Source organism: Halictus rubicundus, chromosome 14 (genome assembly GCF_050948215.1).
Source record: "Halictus rubicundus isolate RS-2024b chromosome 14, iyHalRubi1_principal, whole genome shotgun sequence".
In the NCBI taxonomy this organism is placed as follows: domain Eukaryota; kingdom Metazoa; phylum Arthropoda; class Insecta; order Hymenoptera; family Halictidae; genus Halictus; species Halictus rubicundus.
In genome coordinates, this window is record NC_135162.1 from 9726798 (window position 1) to 9746751 (window position 19954).

Sequence of the window (19954 nt, forward strand, 5' to 3'; positions counted from 1 at the left end):
AGTGAAACATACCAAGCTTTTGTTACATATTCACTTATACATTATATCGTAATTTTTCTTTCGTTTTAAGTAATTCATATTTCGTGTCTGTTATTATCCTCTGTTTATCGAGTTCATTAGTTACATTCACATATTGATTTCATTGCATTTTTTCGTTAAATTGCAATTTAATTATGCTCGGTAAAGCATTTATATACACATTCATGTAATATATTATACATACACGCGTACCTAAAACTGGTACACAAAACATTTGCAATAGATAAATTCCCTTTTAAACAGATGCATCTTTTTTGAAAAACAAAAAAAAAAAGAAATACCCTTCTTAGGTTCTTAATTCGTAGCAATGGGTTAACAAGACATTTTAGATTAAACAGTTATCACAGTTTAGATTAAAAAGTAGATAGTCCGACCTTTAAAATCTTTTTTATTTCATAATTGTCTCAGAAAATTTTTATTTTGTCTCTGTGTTTCACAATTGTCTCAGAAAATTTTTATTTCGTTTCTGTGTTCTATAATTGTCTCAGAAACATTTTATATCGTTTCTGTGTTTCATAATTGTCTTAGAAAATTTTTATTTCGTTTCTGTGTTCTATAATTGTCTCAGAAACATTTTGTTTCGTTTCTGTGTTCTATAATTGTCTCAGAAACATTTTATTTCGTTTCTATGTTCCATAATTGTCTTAGAAAATTTTTATTTCGTTTCTGTGTTCTATAATTGTCTCAGAAACATTTTGTTTCGTTTCTGTGTTCTGTAATTGTCTCAGAAACATTTTGTTTCGTTTCTGTGTTCTATAATTGTCTCAGAAACATTTTGTTTCGTTTCTATGTTCCATAATTGTCTTAGAAAATTTTTATTTCCTTTCTGTGTTCTATAATTGTCTCAAAAACATTTTATTTCGTTTCAGTGTTTTATAATTGTCTCAAAAACATTTTACTTCGTTTCTGCGTTTTACAATTGTCTCAGAAACAATTTAATTTCGTTTCTGCGTTTTATAATTGTCTCAGAAACAATTTAATTTCGTTTCTGTGTTTTATAATTCTCTCAAAAACACTTTTATTTCGTTTCTGTGTTTTAGAATTGTCTCACAAAATGTTTACTCTGCATAAATTATTTTTGGCACTGAAAGAATTTGGCGTAAAAAGTACAATGTTTTTAATAGAGTGAAAATAGGAGCGCGAAAAAAAATGGTCGAATGAGTATCGGAGGGAGAGAGAGTAAGCAAGTACTGCGAGTGTCGATGTGTGCGAAATGTACGCGTGCACATTTCGAAATGCCACGAGGTTACGTCCGGGTAGTGTGCACATTCACGTCTCTAGACCTATTCCAAGTTCTCGCCTGCTATTCCATGGATTCCCATGGAATCGTTCGAACTTTCAAGGAAATGAAGTTGCTTTAACCTTCGCGAGAAACTGCCGCGATTATCCCGACATCCGCATGGAAAACAGAACTTCGCGCGTTGCAATTAAAATGTTATCAACGTACAACAATTACACTTGAGAACGTACAAACATACGTAGTCTTCAATGAATTGCGATAACTGCACCGCGGAATGTAATTTATGCAACAGAATGAAATTAATTTTACAGTTACATTAAACTATACAGTTATAGTGTTTTTTTTTTTTTATTTTAATTGATTTACAGGAAAGTTTCCGTAGGTGATGGTAAGGGTCCCAATTACAGTGCCCTATATTAATTATACTTATTTTTTAAGCATAATGAATACTAAAAAAGAGATATATATATATATATATTAACTGATTTTAATGAAAAAATTTAATATCGCTTTTTCTTAAGAGATTTAAAATGGCCGGCAACTTTATTTCCGTGATTTTCACTTTGACATTTTCCGAGCACAATTTTTAATTTTTTGTTGATTGACAGTTTGATTTTAGGGTAGATAGAAAATTGTGTTACGCGAGAATCCGTTTGAGTTATTTTCGGACTGTTTCAAATCCTGTTTTGAATTGCGGTTCGAGCACGTATGTACATATGTATACACACGTATAGAGTTGCATGCGTGTTGAGACGGACGCGATTATGCTCAATTATCGCCGCTGCATAAGCCGATAGCGCGGCCCGCTCGATTACGAGCTGACAAACGTCATTACAGTTATCGATAGCGGCGACTTACAAGGAGAGGCCCCGTCATGCACCGGGATTTCAAAACTGGATGCCGTAATATTATGCTCCACTTTTCAAAAGAGAAGAGCAAACTGTGGGGATACCGATCACTATGTTAATTGTACCTATTTTTAAAGCAAAATGACTATTAAAAAAGAGGGATACACAAAAATTTTTTTAATTTAATATCTCTTTTTTCCCATATCAACTATGTTACAAAAATAAGTGTAATTAATATAGGCACAGCAATTGGTAACCCCACAGTAATTGCGCCCCTTACCCCAGAAACTTGGAAACTACGATATCGGTTTTGATTTTCAGGTCACGAAACATTTTTATTCTGAACAATAATTGTTCTGTCACGAGAGGGCTCGAAATTTTGGACTGTATCAGTTTTACGATTTTTTTTTATCAGTTTTATAACTCGATTTTTTAGGTTCTGCGTCACCGCAACACTTGTAGAACCGATTCTCAAAAATCTCATTCTCATAAATGAAATCGCCACGATATATTAAAATTTGTTTTTAAGTTTATTTTCTATAATTGTATTAATTTTCATCACTTTGTATCCTCATCGTTCATCGATCAAGACAGATATTCTAATCACCCTCGGACGGCGGGAATTGGGTCCGTTTTGACCCAGCGGTATATTCTTTCGATCAGAACTTTTATAGACAACGATTATTCAGAATGTAAATTGTTCATCTTGTTTTCTCGATCTGAACTTTTACGTAACTGTTGGAAACACGTATTTTCGAAAGTCTTTCGAACCCTGACCCAAAGTCATAATGGCCGTCTACGCAACTTCTGCTGCAGCTCTCATTAATATTCAAACAGTTTTTGACACTTTGAAATTCGAAACATTACTTCTCTTTTACTTCGGAACTTCCTACGACACCGTGTAATTCAATTATTTCTTCGCAGAGTCGCTGAATATTGCAAGTCTGAAGTCACGGGAGTGCTGCGAACAGCTATTGTCACTTTAGTTATTGTCGCTTTCTATTTTTTAAAAATTTTCTTCCCGCGCGAACTACTTTTGACAATTTAAATCGAAGGATTTGAATAAATTGCTATAATTACACTGAGATCTATCAAGAATCGTTATAAAATTTTATCCGAACAGAAATTTCAACAAACAATATGTTTATTTGTTAATTTCACTAAACAAATCGATATGAGATCAAGTACTTTTATGTCCCATAAATAGTTTAATAAATTCCAATTTAATATTATTCTGATAAATAATTCAATCTTTTACCGTGATTTCGTTAGAATTATAGCCTAAGTGACCGCCATTATCCTTACGTGTCCCGCATACGAAGTGCTAAAATTTTTAGTTAAAAAATCATTCGAACTTGAGAAATATAAATGCGAATTCGAAATGCAAATTAATTTGAACGTGTGGGTCAGACTTTGTGGGACAGACTGTATACGAAAATTGCACCAGCTGTTGCACTATAATTGCCAACAATGTGACAGTTACTGCCCACGGGTGTGCAAAATAGATATCAAAATCACGTTTCGTTTATTCGCTAACCGCGCTAAATAAATCAATTCGAATAATTCTCCTGTCCTATAAATAAGAGCCAACAATCTAATATCCGAAAAAGGTAATTAAAAAAAAAAGGTTCTGCAGCGATCGCAGAAAACAGGATTCAACCAAAACTGTACTTCTCTGCCTAATGCTAGTTCGAATAAATAGAAAACCATGTAAAAATATTCTCAAAATCTCTTCACTGACATTTTAACACGGGGCTTTCCAAAACGTTGCTTTCCTAAAAAAATTCTCTTACGTCCGAACTTTGAAAATTTCCGAAAAAATGTACACGTAAAAATATTTGCAAACCCCCCGGTTAAAGCGTGCAGGGAAACAAGAGGAAACAAAAAAAAACTGTTCGAAGCTATCGCTGATAGTTCCTGAGAAAAGCAGCATCGAATATTGTAACGTTTAAGTGACCGTCGTTAGCCCGGTTCTTCCGTGGCACAATGCGTTACGATAAAAATTCCTCGAACAAAATGGCAATTTATTCTTCCGTAAAATGGCGATTGATTCGAAATCCAGCATCCGTTAATACTCGAAAATCCCGATTCAACCACGAATGGCGTCTCCTCGTTACTGTCAATCGAGCCCTCGGTCGTTGCACGGGCCGGCTCGAAATTCCGTTCGCCTCTCTCGCGGAGCGCACCAACCTGCACGTACGTACATGTATGCGCGTGTACGTACGTGTCCACCGATTCCCATTGATTTCCCAGCTCTGGATCCGTTATCACCGCGCACTTCAGCCCCGATAACACCTGTAACTTCGCCAGCAACAGCCGCTCGCTCGATTACAGCTGGTTACGTCACACGCGGAACGCGCCGCACTTCGCGAAGTTGCTGCACCTGCGATCAGCGACTAGGATCGATCGACATCAAGTGGCATCCTCTATCGCGATCGCTTTTCTTTTTTGATCGTGAAAGTAAAAACGTCCACTGAACAAAAAAAAAACCTCGATACACCTGAGACCACCTGAGAGATCACCTGCGAGCTGACCAGAGCAGGGACGAAGAGAGAACTTTCACTCGAACGCGGCGAACGCACACTCGCAGCCAGGCCCACACGCATGCATACCCCGTTCGTTCCCCGACGACGAAGAGGAGAACCCGAAGAGCGAACGAGAACACCACCTGTGGCTCCTGATAGCCGCACGAGATACCACTATGCTAAATAATCGAAATCGGGACCACGAAGGATATCCTTGGCCCTGTCGCGTAGGCTTACCATGAAGAAGCGCTCGACGAGTTCGTCGAGTGGACTCGGTTTGTCTTTCTCTATCGATCCTCTTTCTCTCTGGCTTTGTCGGAACGGTTTTCAAACGAACACTCGGCTCTCGGGGGGTTTTCTTTTGTTTTCTTCTTTTTGATTTTTGATCGACACCGATCCACTGGGAGATCTTCTTCAGGGAGATCTTGTTCACTTCGGCGAGGGGGGTTAGACCGCGATTGATCTGAACCGTGGGTGCGCGTAGATGCTAGGCCAGGGGTCCTAGTCCGTCACGATCGGGAGAGATCCGCAGCTGATGAGAGGCACCAGCGAACTAAGGCCAGCCGAGTGAAAGGCGAATCATGCGAACTGGCGGCGGCGGCGGTAGCGATGGTGGTGGTAGCGACGCTGGTGGCGGAGGTGGTAGCGGCGACAGCACCATCAGCAGGAGCAGTAGCGAAGTCGACGCTGCTCTAGGAGCAGCGACGGCTTCGAGCGGCTCGCGAGTCGGCTGATCAAATTCCTTCGGACACTTCGACTCTACTTTTATCCAAGTTTCTACCAATTTTGTTGTCGAGATAACAGCGAGATACGTTTCTGCTGCAATCTACAACACTTCTGCCAACCGGGAATTCTTTAATTCCGGTAAACCTGGTTCGAAGCCGATTGTCAACGCTTTCTCGATTTTTACTACGGCGGAGGAGTGTATTGGGGAATGCTGCCATGGCGTTCTGAAAGTAGAGACTCCGCGCTTTAAAACGAGACAAGTCTGATCGTTCTGCGACGTTTCGTTGCGGAGTTACGACTGTTTGAAGATCGACCATTTTTGGGCGGAGATTTGGGACTTGTTTGATTTTGCAATTTGGCGGGCTTGCGAATTCGAATTTGCTGACGAAGACACGTTCACGGTGGCCGGCACAGTTTTCTGATTGAAATGATACCAAACACGATGCAATTTGGTTCACAGTTACTCGTGGAATCCACGATGTAGTGGGACCTCTGTTATCCGAACTAACCAGTGGAAGAGTTCAGATAATCGGGGCTCTATTGAATTACGTATTAAACAAGTGAATGTGAACCGAATTGTATCGTGTTTGTTCTGATTTCAACCAGAAGAATGTCACAAATATGATGGTAAAAATTCTATAAAAAATAACTGAACATAAAAAATTATATAAACCAAATTAACACAATTATGAACATAATTAGGTCGTGTTTGGGCTCATTTTACCCAGGAGAATGTCACGAATATGTTAAAAAAATGATTGAATAATTAGATATATTTGTAATGAATATAACCAAAAAACACCGGTTCGGGTAATCGAGATTCTAGAGTATCACAAATTAAATAAGTAAACGTGAACGAAATTGTGTCGTGTTTGGACTGGTTTTAACAAGAAGAATGATGATGATGTGTTAGTAAAAATGCTATAAAAAATAACTGAACATAAAAAACAAATATTAACCAAATCGTGTCGTGTTTGGACTCATTTTAACGAGCAGATTGTCACGAATGCGTTGACATAGGTAGAGAACAATCTCTGTACACGGTAGAAGTGAAATTTTACCGTTCATGAATGGAGAACGCATTCGTCGAGGCATTACCGTGTTTATCAGCACGTTTCCGAAACGCGTACTCGTTCGGGAGTTCGAAAGCAACTCGCATAAAATGATTACGGTACATGGAACTCGGTTACCGAGATTGACTCGAATTCGCAAATGCATACTGAACTTGATTCCGTCGATATCTGTAAGCGCTGCGCAAACCCGCTAATAGAAACCGGAAACTGCGCGTGTGTAGCGGTAACAGAGTGATCCCGAGACGAATTTATCGGCTTGTAAATCTGAGTACGATGTTGCACGGTGCATATGGCAAATTAATGGGCCAGAGCAGTCGCTCGTAGCGCTTAGTATGCCGCGGAATTTCCGAAATTCTTGCCATGCTACTCATAGAACCGCCAAACGTTTGTGTTACAGAGAACAATGCTCGCATTGTTTGCACGATTCATTGTGTTGTCCTGCAAATGAGTATATGATTTTGAATCACTATACACCGCCGATCCTGGGGAGAAATACAAACATCTTCTGCATCCGTTGTAAGATAGCCACGTTTTCCTTTTTTTAAATAATTTTACTAACAATTTTTTTTTAATAATATTCTATCGATCAAATTCGGAAATAAATATGCAATTGTTCTCCACACATACATATTTACGAACAGAAAAAAAATAGATAAATTTATAAAGCGTTCATTGTTTCTAACATTCTCGGAATTGTTGCAAAAAAAAAAACAAAGAGCATAGGAGCTAGAAAACAATCCTAGGAAATTGATGATACAGCCCGTAGATATGATTGCCTTCAGCATTGTTTTTCGTATGTAAACGATAACATTATCTGCGACTCTAATCAACGATGCACATTATCAATCATAGCAACCAATACAATGAAGTATATTTTTAAATTCGTAACCAGTGGAACTCTGGTTTAGAATTTTCAGGAATTCGTCCATTTTTCACTCCTTCGACGTGCGAAGAACATGATGGAAAATTTCGAAACTTTTAAACCAACGTTATAAACTGTTTAGCGGCTGCCTGGTCGTACAACGTTTAATGCAATTTTTTCACGAAGCAATTTTTTTAAAGTGAAGAACATACTTTTCCGCGGGCAGCAAATTTTTCATACTTCGAGGGTTTTCAAGGAAAAATCTGAATGGACGCAGCCTTGTTACTTTGATAAAGTAAAATTGTTATTTTCCGTAGTGTTAAACAAATCGATGGAACGCTGCAAAATGCTCGAACATATGGAACTAATCTTGCACGAGGTAACTGTTCTCGTGACGTAACCCTTTCGCTACGACCAGAAATATCAAAGTTTGATCAACTGGCGAGCGAGAGGAGAGAGAGAGAGAGAGAGAGGAGAGAGAGAGAGAGGAGAGAGAGGCGGTGGCCCAGATCTCGTCACGCTCCTCCAGTGCTTTTTCTATGACGTCAGAGCGAGGAGAACGCGTGGGCGTCACTGAATGAACAGGGTAAGGTTATAGTGTTGCGTGGACAGAACATAGTGAACTCGTAAATTAAAAAGACCGCGAACAGGGGTGCACGTTCTCAGCGTGGGAGGACGAAAGCCGCCATTTTTAAACATTATGCGGGCTCCTCGAAACCCTTCAAACCTTTATAAAGAAGACATTTTTTCAAAAACATTTTCCTCGGGGAACTACCGATTATCATCGATTATTATAACTGATTAACAGTCGACTAATAATTTCTTAGACAATACAGAATAAAAATTTTCTTCGTCAACTGCAGGGAACAGTTTACGAAAGTTTTGAAGCGAGTGGTTTTCAAAGTATTTTATTTTAAAATAAGTATAAAAAGTTTGTGCGTCAGTTGCAGGAGCTGTTCTATATTTTTCGTTAATAATTCTCAAGAATAATTTTGAGCGAAAATATTATAGAAATATTCTTAAAGTGTTTAGATGTATTTATCGACCAGTGTGCAATTTTACAGCACAAGCGATAACCGTTTAATAATTTGTTTTGCTAGAACGCAATATTGTTTATTAACAATATTGTGCGTTAATATTTGCGGCAGTGCGCGAGTCGTAGAAAAATTTATACGCAAGCGATTTATAGCTGAGCGATACGCAAATAGCTTGCTATTAACTGCCGGATAGATTGCGGATGTTTATGCAAATGCGGACTTTTGCGTGTCGATGCGCAGAGATTACAATCTCGGAAATGTTTATTCGGGTCTATTAACTGGTTGTGCTCTGTCGAGATGTATTGCTTCGAGAACGTTCCTCTCAAAAACTGACCTAACACTTTATGCAATGTTTCAGTAGTTGGAATGGTTTACAGAAAGTGTCGCATCAATTTTTGAATTAATCAATTCGTCCAGATCTGCGTGTAATGTATTGTATTATTTAATCGATATTTTTTCACCTGAAATCGTCCGCCATTTTGTCCCGAATCGGTATTTCCAAAAAGGTGTCTCAGCTAAAGGAGGCCACCTAAATATCTCCTCCATTTCTAATGCCACAAAAACTATTTATGGCATAATTTAAATGGTACCGAAGAAAAATTTCTTTTGTCCAGTTATTTTTTCATAGATTTTTCGAGGTCATCTTTTTATCAGGAAAACTTATTCTTTTCTTATTCCGTCTTGTAGGTGGCTGAAAAAATACATTTGAATATTTTTAAGTCATGACCTACAGGTGACCTTGATTACCAAAAATGTGATAAAATTCTAGGATGAAATAAAGCAAGTGGCCTCTTGCAGCTGAGACACCCTGTATAACAAACATCAGATTGCATTTTTATTATATTTTATTTACTGCATTTGCAACTTTGTTTACAATCTTGTGGTCCTGTCAACAAGTCTGTTTCGAGTATCAGTATCGCTACAAACATTTTTTCGACGAGGCTTCTCGACGAACAAACGGTGCAACATGGAATTTCATGGAATTTCGTCATTTCAACAATTTCCAACGTGAACTGTTTATTTCAGTACGAACGATAATGATAAACATGTTGATTAGGAATATTCTCGACTTTTCTGCTTCAGCTCATTCGGAGCGCTTCAATCACCTACTCCGACGAGATACAATGTTTAAACACGTGTTTATCACGGGCAAGATAAAACGAAAGAAACATTTAATTAAGACCTCAGAAAAAATTGTTATGAATGACGAAAAACTGATTGAGCAAACTACAAGCGAAAATGATAACGGTGAACGTATCGTCGGTTTAAAAAGAGATTCGCGAGAATCGTTAAATTTTGCAACGTTTACACAAGAATTTAACAATTGAACTACTGCTGAACGATGCTCACATAATTTTTCGTTTATGACTTTCTGTGAAGATGCGTTTACGGGGAGCTATGTAAAAACTTGTTAGAAATCTGGATAAATACTACTGCTTGTTAACCCTCTGTTGCAAAGTTATAAATATTCGAAATATCACGTTAAATTAGCGACTGCAAAAGTCACCCTAGAATTTTAAAAGTTATTGTATTTTTTAACTACTTCAAAAATTAACCTCTAAACCCCTGTACACCACTATAGTGGCTTCCGTGGATAGCTTTAGTTCGAACGTTACGAACCACTATAGTGGCTCTCTTGGCTTCCGCGGTCAGGCTCGCCGTCCCTGGGAAGCAGAGTTGCGGACAAACGCTCCGTACTGGGGAGATAGAATTGCGGACGAGCGCGCCGTGCTTACGAGGTTAAATAACAATTCGCGAATACTAATTTCAACGGACATGCGCTGATTCGGTGGACAGGTCGCGGGGTTGTAAATGACACAAGAGGCCATCGCGTTATCTCCTTTCGCCAGGATTTTCAATGACCGAGCCCAGGCGACAGCGTCGAGTTAGCACGCTACTTGAAAATGGCCGTATAGATTCACCGCAACCGTTTCACCGACCTTACGCCCACGCAGGGATGGTCGTTGGTCTTGGTGAAGGGTGCGTATTTCCTGACGCCCACGCGATCCGCTCCGGTGGAACAAATGCTGGACCAGTTACGAGAGCGAGGAAGGGTCGACGGGTATTATCGATCTCTCGGACGGACGCAGCCCTCGGCCCACATCAACGCGGTGCCACGATTTTATTTTTACGCCGTTGTCGCCCGTCGTAATCCCGAACGGCGACGAAAATGTACTACGATGGGGTGGAGCTTTCGTGCGTAGTTTTTTGCCCGTGAAACAGGGGGAGAACACTACCCTACAGAAAGCGAGGGTGATCAAACGGTGACGCGATGCTGGAAGACGGATACTAGGGAGGATATTTGGCGTTGCTGATGGCAGAGTAATCGCCAGATCAAGACTTGTTCCCCCACTCTAACTTCCCCCTCTACCGCGCTGTTCCCCCACGCTCCAGTCACGGGCCGATCACGTGACGCACTCCGTCTCTGTGTCACGTGACTGACCCGCTACTGGCAGAGAGAGGGTAACTTTCTCCCTCCCCTCATCTGTCGACTATGGGCAGAGTAGTGGCCAGACCCATCTCTGTGTCAAGGTGTCACGTGACTGTCCCGGTACTGGCAGAGAGAGGGTAACTTTCTCCCTCCCCTCATCTGGCTATGGGCAGAGGTCCTCATTAAGGGGGCCGGCATGGTTTGAAATCCATATACATATGCAAGGGTCAAAATCTAGACAAACTGCCGCTTCAATATCGCAACGAGCAGTTTAGAAGTGGTCAATTGTGTTCCCTAAAAGTCCAATCTACGTCTGTATGGAGCCCAAATTGCGAATTTCTACCTCATCGTGGAGTAATTTGTAATATTCGGCAGAAAATTCGAATTCTGAAGCAAGTATGACGTCACAAGATGGCTGCTGCTGAGAGATTCTCTTAATTTCGAGAGATTTAGTGTTCGTATCGAAGAAAAGGCTCCATACAGACGTAGCAAAGACATGTACAAACACCGTGGTATGCATTTTTAATTGATTACTTACTTATTTAAGACGTAAAATGTCTAGAAAAAAGGCACAGCGTAACATAGCGTGACAGTCAAGCCTGCCGGCCCCCTTAATATTCGTCGACATATTTTTTGGAGATGTTGGATTTATAATGTCGAACCAGAATATTGGGAGATTTCGAGGATTTTGTGTCATTAATAGACTGCGGATTTCGATGCGAAATAAAAATTGTTCTAGTCAATTTTAAGAAACAGGTGAAATTGTGTTGTGTTTGAAAATGACTCGACGAATTCGTTCAGCTCCCGTGCGGCACGTAAATTTGAGAAATGTCAGCAATACACAGTGTCCTCACAGCGGTGATTATATAACATCAAATAGAGAAGGAAGATCGAGAGTCATCGCGTTATCACTTGACCGCGTTGCTTTCTGCATTTGTGACATTTACAGATTGGCAAGTGATAACGCAACGTTCACGTTAGCAAACATTAATGACATTTCCATTTGGCTGTTCTCACAATAGATTCCACTTTTCGCAACGGCGGATATCTATGTAGGCATGGGTTTTACGTTAAAAAATAAAAATAGAAACAATTCCAATTGAAAACTTGAGAAAAAATAAGTTATACAAAAAGTTTCGACACTTGAGTTAATTGGGGTTAATTGGACCCCCGAACAGTGTTAGCCCAGGGCCCCCCAAGTTAACGGTCCGCCACTGAGTTTTCGTCGCCTTTCGACACCCTTCTCTTCGTTTATTCGAACAACAGTGACAGAAAAATTCGAGAACATTTCGAAGACAGCAAACGAGGAAGAAAATGATTCAATAGAAATTTAGCTATTTATGAAAATTCGAGAGGGTGAAAGGAGAAGATGGCGACAGAAAGTTCGAAAGTTTCTTCAGTGTGGACGCAGCTTTAGGCATCGATCAGTGAACCACCGAGCGCGGTCACCGAATTCGCAATCTACCCGGAATCGTAGTAATTAATTAGCGACGAGTTCGCGGAAAACATGTCCGCTGTCAAGGTTAGAGGAAAAGAGAGAGAGACACACACGTTAGTCGGTCAACGTCACAGAATTTTTGACGCGCATTAGCTGTTGCGCAACCAGGAGGAGTTAATAGTCTTTGTGGAACAGAAGTTGAGTAGTTTTACCACCGTCGGTGCCATTGTCGGGCGCGTTGACGTAAAACGAAAAGCGTTTATCGTATCGCTCTTGCATTGGAAAACTTCCCTCTCGAGAGAGAGAGGAAGAGTGAGAGAGAGGGGGGAGACGCCGTTCGGGAGACCAACCCTGCTGACGGCGTTTTTCCATTGTGTCCACGGAACGACACCAGGTTCAAAAGAAACCCGGAGAATTCCGTTTTAAGACACGCCGTGTAACGAACGTCTGCGTTCGACACGCGACCACCGACAGAATAAATAAAGCCGACCACGCGTTTTTCCATGGAGTCTGACGGGTCCGCCATATTTAGACCGCTTTTATACTATGCTTCTCGTTTTGCAACCTCGTTTAAAAATCGCATACTTTTCTTTCCATCGAGCCGAACGTGCCGAGACTTTTTCACATCTCAGAAAACTCAGTTTACCATATACAGCGTTTACTCGATATATGTCCAAAACACGGGTCCAGCCAGCGACATATATAGGCGAGGAGATACTATTCTTTGACCCACGTCGAACATAGAAAAGTACAGCGAAGTCCTAGAGGCGTTGTTTCCGATATCTCAGTGGGGACAGTTGTGGGACTTTTATCGGCTAGGCATTTGGGACGTATATAGAGTGAACACCGTAACGGGTGAAAGAAATTTTGAAAATATTGCTGCTGGTCGGAATTGCGAAGAAAATAGTAGAAGTCAATTTTTGGACTCGTGTGTTTTGATAACCGGTTTTTATATTTAGTTAACTAATTCCTCTAGCGTGTCAAACAATTGCAACTCACTTGGTTCAATTTTAGGAAAATTAATTTTTGGGTATTTTTAGTATTAACGTTCGCAAACTGGCCTAATTTCGTTCTAAATTAGTTGATGCGACCAAACCGGGCGCTGACAAACGGTCATTTATTTCCGACTAATTAGCGTTCGGGTTTATCGGTTGATTCAATTACCACTTTCTACGATGAACATCCAGCGGAATGACGTTAGCGAACATTATAACGTAATCTCCATAAGCGTCCTCGTGTGGACCGCGGGAGGAGGGGGGGCGGCAAAATAAACTCGTTCACTCTTTAGTCTTCTTTCTAAATCGCCTTACGTCATTTATGCGAGCCACGTGAAACACGAACGAGCCGAGTCAAGTGCGCGTAGCACAGAAATTGCGTTTTTCCCGGAACAATAGCCGGAGCCCGGGGACGCAAAGAAACGGCCAGAGATTAATTCCGCGTGATGCCGTTTCGCGAGAAAATGGCGACAAAGACTCCAGCAAAACCGCGGATCCGAAGAATACGTGGCGAAACGAACATTGCAAATTTCGCGACGATAATCCAATGGCTTCGACGCACCGTGCATGCCACATGGACAAAACCAAAATTTTGAGCCGGTAGTTTATTGTCAAAAAATATTTATATTAACTTTGAGGGGGTATCATGTTGATAAAAATTATTTCTATGAGTTTTGAAGGGATATTTTATTGATAAAAAAGATTTCTATTAATTTTGAAGCGGCAATTTATAAATAAAAAAATATTTCTAGTAATTTTTTCTCCTTGATCTGTAACAATTACCGTAATTTTACGAAGACCACCTAGAATTTTGTAGTTGGCAATTGTTCCTAAAGGAAATGAGTGAAAACAGTACATTTTTTTAGGTTAGGTACCCCCTTAAAGAGAACCTTGGCGATTTTTTGAAATTTAATTGGGCGTTGAGAAACATAAAAATACAGTTTGGTCCAGCAAGATTCCATTTCTCAGTACCGAGTGAAATCGATCGAAGGGTAATTGTGCTTCTACTTCTACTTCAGAAGAATCGAGGGAACGGCGATTTTTACAAGGAAAACCGTTGCCACATCTTTTCTGTATTCAGGACGTGGAATGGATACAGTTTTTTCCTCCCGAAGTAATAGTGTGCGCCATTTTTCCCTTCTTTGCGATCCTCGACAGACTTTGCGTAGGCTTGCTTTAAACAATCAGCAAACAAAGTAAACTTTTGCCGTAAATATTAATTTTGTAGTCAACGAGTAGACTATACTATTTTCACTATTTAAATAATGCTTTAGCACTGTGTCAATTTTTAGTCAAATTGAGAGTGATATTGTATTATACATTTGCTGTCGATTACATATCAATTTTTCTGCTATTTATTTATTAGTATACCATCATATATTTATTTATTATTCCGTAGAGATTTCAAGTTAATAATGTTGTATGGAATAAAATTGACGGAATGTTTCTGGTCGAACGCGTTCAATACAGGCTCATATTGTTCCAATTAATAAAGAGTGATCGTCAAACGCTTGATATAATTGAACAGCGTGAAGGAAAGTCCGAACAAACGTTATTGTATATTGAAAAAACCGGCAATGACTTTTAACGAGGATTACGTAATTGCTTAAATTAATTGTTTTCTGATCAGCACGTTCAACAATCGACAGATTTAATCAACTTAGATTGGATTAACACTTAAACTTTAGATCGAATCGACAGATGTCGAATGGCTTCGTTTTGCCGATTGGAGTTTTGATGTGCAATAAAATTTAGCGACACGTCTTATTGTATTTCATAGACTTACAAGTGCCACGAGCATGCAATACTGCTAATAAACAATGCTAGTGTATTTTATTTCACTGTATACAAGTGCACGTTACTTGTACATTCAGTGTAACAAATATTTGAAAAACTTATTGCAGTATACATAGAAATGTACTGTACATAAAGTACATTTAAATACATAGAAATGTACTGTACATAAAGTACATTTAAATACATAGAAATGTACTGTACATAAAGTACATTTAAATACATAGAAATGTACTGTACATAAAGTACATTTAAATACATAGAAATGTACTGTACATAAAGTACATTTAAATACATAGAAATGTACTGTACATAAAGTACATTTAAATACATAGAAATGTACTGTACATAAAGTACATTTAAATACATAGAAATGTACTGTACATAAAGTACATTTAAATACATATAAATATAGATATAAATGTACTCTACATAGAGTACATTTAGGGACTATATGTATAGTATATTTATGATCTAGTAAAATGTTTATGTGAATTATCACGATTCAAACACGGTTTAACACTGTGCATTTAGGATTAATTATGTCATAGGCAACACACACTTAATTAGTCAAAACAAAAACTCAAAAAATAGTGGGATTTGAAAAGAAAAGATTAATAATCTTCAGATAAGTGAATCTTGGGATTCGAGAGAGTTGAAAGAATTCTGTGCTAAATATTGCCTAATCTTGACCTTAATTTCCGATTAAATGAGAAGAAATAGCAATGTTAATAAAACAACATTTTCAAAATACGAAATAATTTGACGGTAGAAAGGGGATCGAAATTTCCCTTTGGATCAAAGGCGAGGGTATATGTCGGCAAATATTTGTCGCCAAATGAAAATGTGACACGCGCACTCCTTGCAGTGGAGTACCTTAATGAGTATACTTACGCGTGCAGTGCACACAGTCTTACGGTGCACGGATCGCGAAGTGCACTCGACGGACTGCAACCTCGTCGATCGAGTATGTCGCAACGTGGGCATAATTCATGTAACAACGTTGTATCGTTTGACAGGGGAAGAGGTACGACCAACAGGTACAGCCGTTATTATAGTAATTACAGTGAAAGACGTTTTCTCGTTAGAATCAAAAATCTAATAGGGTGTATCTATTAACTGGGTCGAATTCGGTTGTTATTGAAAATTGGGAAACAAATTGTAGAAGAAAGTCCCGCATTGATTAATAAATCGTGTCGTCTTTTTTTTTTTACTGAAGTGCAAGAATTTTTGGAAAAAATGTACGGAATGCAAACGTTCCATCGAGCTTAGGCAAACTATAGCGTACGAACTATAGGAGAGCGTTGGCTCTTAGAGGCCCTACAAGAACTTGTATCTCTGTTACATGAAAATTGGAAATCTTGCATAATCACGTATTACATTAAAAGGATTGAACTTAGGATGTATAGCAATCAAAACCGTGTTTACTTTCCTCAACAAGTGCTAATGAGGTATGCTAAATTAAATTAATGTAACTCAACTTTGTTTGCGATCCTCACTGTTGTACATTCTTCGTCCATTTTCTTTTTCAGATGCTAAAGATAAAATCTTTCATAGTACTTAACTTTTCAATTTTTGTTTTATTCAATAAATTGCACTGATTTTGTCTAATTTTTGATATTGTTTAATCGATGGTGTGATCTATTAAAATTTGATAAATGGTTTCTTGGTTTTTATTTTATTAAATAAGCTGTCTTCATTTTATCTAATTTTTAAAATATGATGTGCCATAAAATGTTTGCATTGTTCCACCAGGATTCCAAACACCAACAGCAAGATAAATAAGTATGCGGAACGCGCGACGTTCGAGTGGCGCAATAAACATTTTTTGTAACCAGCGCCAATTAGAATTCTATACTTCTATTTTTTTCAAATATCTAGCACCCACATCGACTGCAAAGTGAATCGAGGCAGGTGTTGCAAACGGAAAATTAAAAGCACTCGATGGGATACGCTGATTAATTAGCCCCGATCGAACGATAGATAAATATTAACGAGCAAAACTTATAAAACAGAGCGTCAGAGTGTGTAATCAACGCGATATCCAGCACTTCGAGAATTAATTAAAAATGCGATCGAATAATATCGGAACAAAAGCCGGTACACGCGTAGTATCTTCATTAATTACGATTTCTATCGAGGTTCCATCGTGATTCAAATTAAGCGTTAATAACGACTTTTGATTAGCTGTGTACCGAAGGTCAGGCTTATACAACTTCAAATTCAGGCGCGATCTGGTTAGACAGGAAAATGATCACGGATGTTCGATCTTTGCTGCGATTTGTCTGAGATTGTGATAACGTTCAATATAAATATTTATATTATAATAACATCAAAGGTTAATATATAGTAATTGAGGGCAAAATATAGTAATTGCTTGAGAATTTTTTGTGCAACTATTTTCCGTTTTGATATTGTTCGAGAAGTTGTTTGAAACTGTTTGAAACTGTTTGGGTTCGTTTGAAGTGAAAAAATTGGAAGTTTTGACTGACTCAGTAGAGAAAAGACAAACTTTCTGCAAAATATAGGGAGAAGAAGTTGTTCGCGCAGTTTGTTGCTGTTGTTCGAAGTTGTTTGAAACTGTTTGAGTTCATTTGAAGTGAAAAAATTGGGGATTTTGACTGACTCAGTAGAGAAAAGTCAAAATTCCTGCAAAATATAGAGAGAAGAAGTTGTTCGTGCAGTTTGTTGCTGTTGTTCGAAGTTGTTTGAACCCGTTTGAAGCTGTTTGAAGCAGTTTGGATTCGTTTGAAATGAAAAATTCGGGAGTTTTGGCTGACTCGGTGGCGAAGAGAAAACTTCTGCAAAACATAAATAGTTTTTGGGAAATTAGAAATGCTCATAAAGTTCACTTAGCAACATAAGCAATATCGAAGTCCATAAACCAGGTCTAACATGTTAGTAAAATTTATTCGCGGTACAATTTATTCAAACCGGGTACACGACGCACAAGCCTTTAATTAAATTACACGGTATAAAGTGGATAACGTATCCGCGTAGGATCTTTCGTGGGACTATTTCTGAAGCTCGCTCTGAAGATTTTCGAGTTCGAGAGGAGAATTTCCCTTTCGTGGCCGACAGATAAACGTCTTAAACGTTGCGATGGCGTGCGGTGCAAATAAATATCAGCGGGTTGAAAGATCAATAAATATCGGATATACTCGAGAGAAGCAGCGAGATGAAATAACGATGCAACCGGTCGATCGCAGCATGCCGCGGACGATAATCGGCCACGCTGACAGAGAAGTTAAGTACCGGCAACGGTTTACTGCCGTCGTAATTCCGCCTTTAGCAGCGCGCTGTCCGCTTCTGCTCGGGGCCCGTTCTCGTTAAGCCCGCGATTCCGAGGAAAACCGCGCTCGCGGTCCTGTCGAACGACCTGATCACAAGGCGGACTTCTCTTGAAAAATCATGTTTATGTAATCCAGTCATGAATCTCAATGCAATCGCTTTAATCGTCCGCGAGTTTTGTCCGAGTTTCCCCGCAACTTGTCCTCGATGTACTGCTTCGATCGCGTTAGTCAATACACCTCCAACCCGGACTAGTCACGAAAATTCCAAACAGTGTCTACTAGGGGGCTATTCTGGTTTTTGAGTGCCATATTTGCCATACTTTGGGAATTTTTTCTGGGAAAACTATTGGATCTCTCGTATCGACATTTAGCACACAGATTTATAGGCATTTGAAGTATATTCACGATTTTTTATAGGTAAAAATAATAAAAATTGCACGAGCTATGCATTTTTTTATGAAGCCTGTTTTAAGGGAGTGTTCTGGTTTTGAGTGCCAAATTTGCCATACTTTGGGAATTTTTTCTGGGAAAACTATTGGATCTCTCGTATCGACATTTATCACACACATTTATAGGCATTTGAAGTATATTCACGAATTTTTATAAGTAAAAATAATAAAAATTGCACGAGCTATGCATTTTTTTATGAAGCCTATTTTAAGGGAGTGTTCTGGTATTGAGTGCCATATTTGCCATACTTTGGGAATTTTTTCTGGGAAAACTATTGGATCTTCCGTATCGACATTTAGCGCACACATTTGCGGATACTTGAAGAGCATTCACGATTTTTTTTCAGGTAAAATTAATCAAAATTGCATGAGTTATGTATCTTTTTATGGAGCCTTTTTTGAAAAACATGGTTCGTCCGTACGTCACAACACACCAATACCGAAGCAATAAAATAACTATAGACGTACGCTAAAGATAGATTTTCTTTGTGTCCTAGAAAACGGTTAACCCTGGGACGTGCGCCTTCTCTTCAACATTACTATTTCCGTGTGCCGTCGCGTCGCGTCGTTGCAAATAATTTGTGTGCAAATTGCGCTGGCAAATAACAACGCTAGGAGCAGTTTCGCGCAGCGAAAGGACGATTCGTTGTGCTCGGCAGATGCGACGTTAGGCCAACGACCGACGAAATATTATGCAATGCGTTTTCAATAGACATGGGGGTCCCTGACGGTGAACAGTTCGCCGCTATCTTCGTTAAAAATACTTCAACGAACATACTCGCCGATCGATGATCCGACAGCGTGCGCTACTTTGCTATACTAAATCCCTCGACAATTATTACGCTGCTAAAATAGTTATCTAGCTAGAATAGGATTTTTGTGCAAAATAAAAATTTCAGGGGGTTCCCAAAGTTTGGGTGAGCCAAATTCCAAAACATTTGGCGGACCAAATAAAACTTAGACAAAAGGGAAAGACGTGAGTGTTTCTATTAATTCAGTACAGCAGTGTGCTCTGTTTGGAATAATTCAGCATCGGTGCACTTTGAGTCCCTTTTTTCGAAGAAATGACTATAGCAAAAGTGGCCGATGGTCGCCGGCACGTTTGCCTCAATCGAGGCAAAACCGTCCCCCACCACAGCGCCCACGGTCCCCTTCCCCTAAACGCCGTTACCATGGAGAAAGGACGCGCTTCGCCCGAGGCGTA

At 39.3% G+C, this 19954-nt stretch overlaps 1 protein-coding gene across 3 annotated transcripts in view; it reads right to left on the reverse strand.

Annotated features, from left to right (window-relative positions):
* Window positions 1-19954, reverse strand: part of LOC143360960 (terminal nucleotidyltransferase 5C) — a 138772-nt gene that overhangs the window by 4348 nt on the left and 114470 nt on the right. The window contains exon 1 of one of the 3 annotated variants that reach the window (XM_076800182.1): window positions 4890-5042. The exons of the other annotated variants lie outside the window; for them this stretch is intronic. Coding sequence (XP_076656297.1) covers window positions 4890-4892 — 3 coding nt within the window. The 5' untranslated portion in view covers window positions 4893-5042. Of the gene's footprint in view, window positions 1-4889; window positions 5043-19954 lie in introns of those variants that run through there. 3 annotated transcript variants of the gene reach the window in all.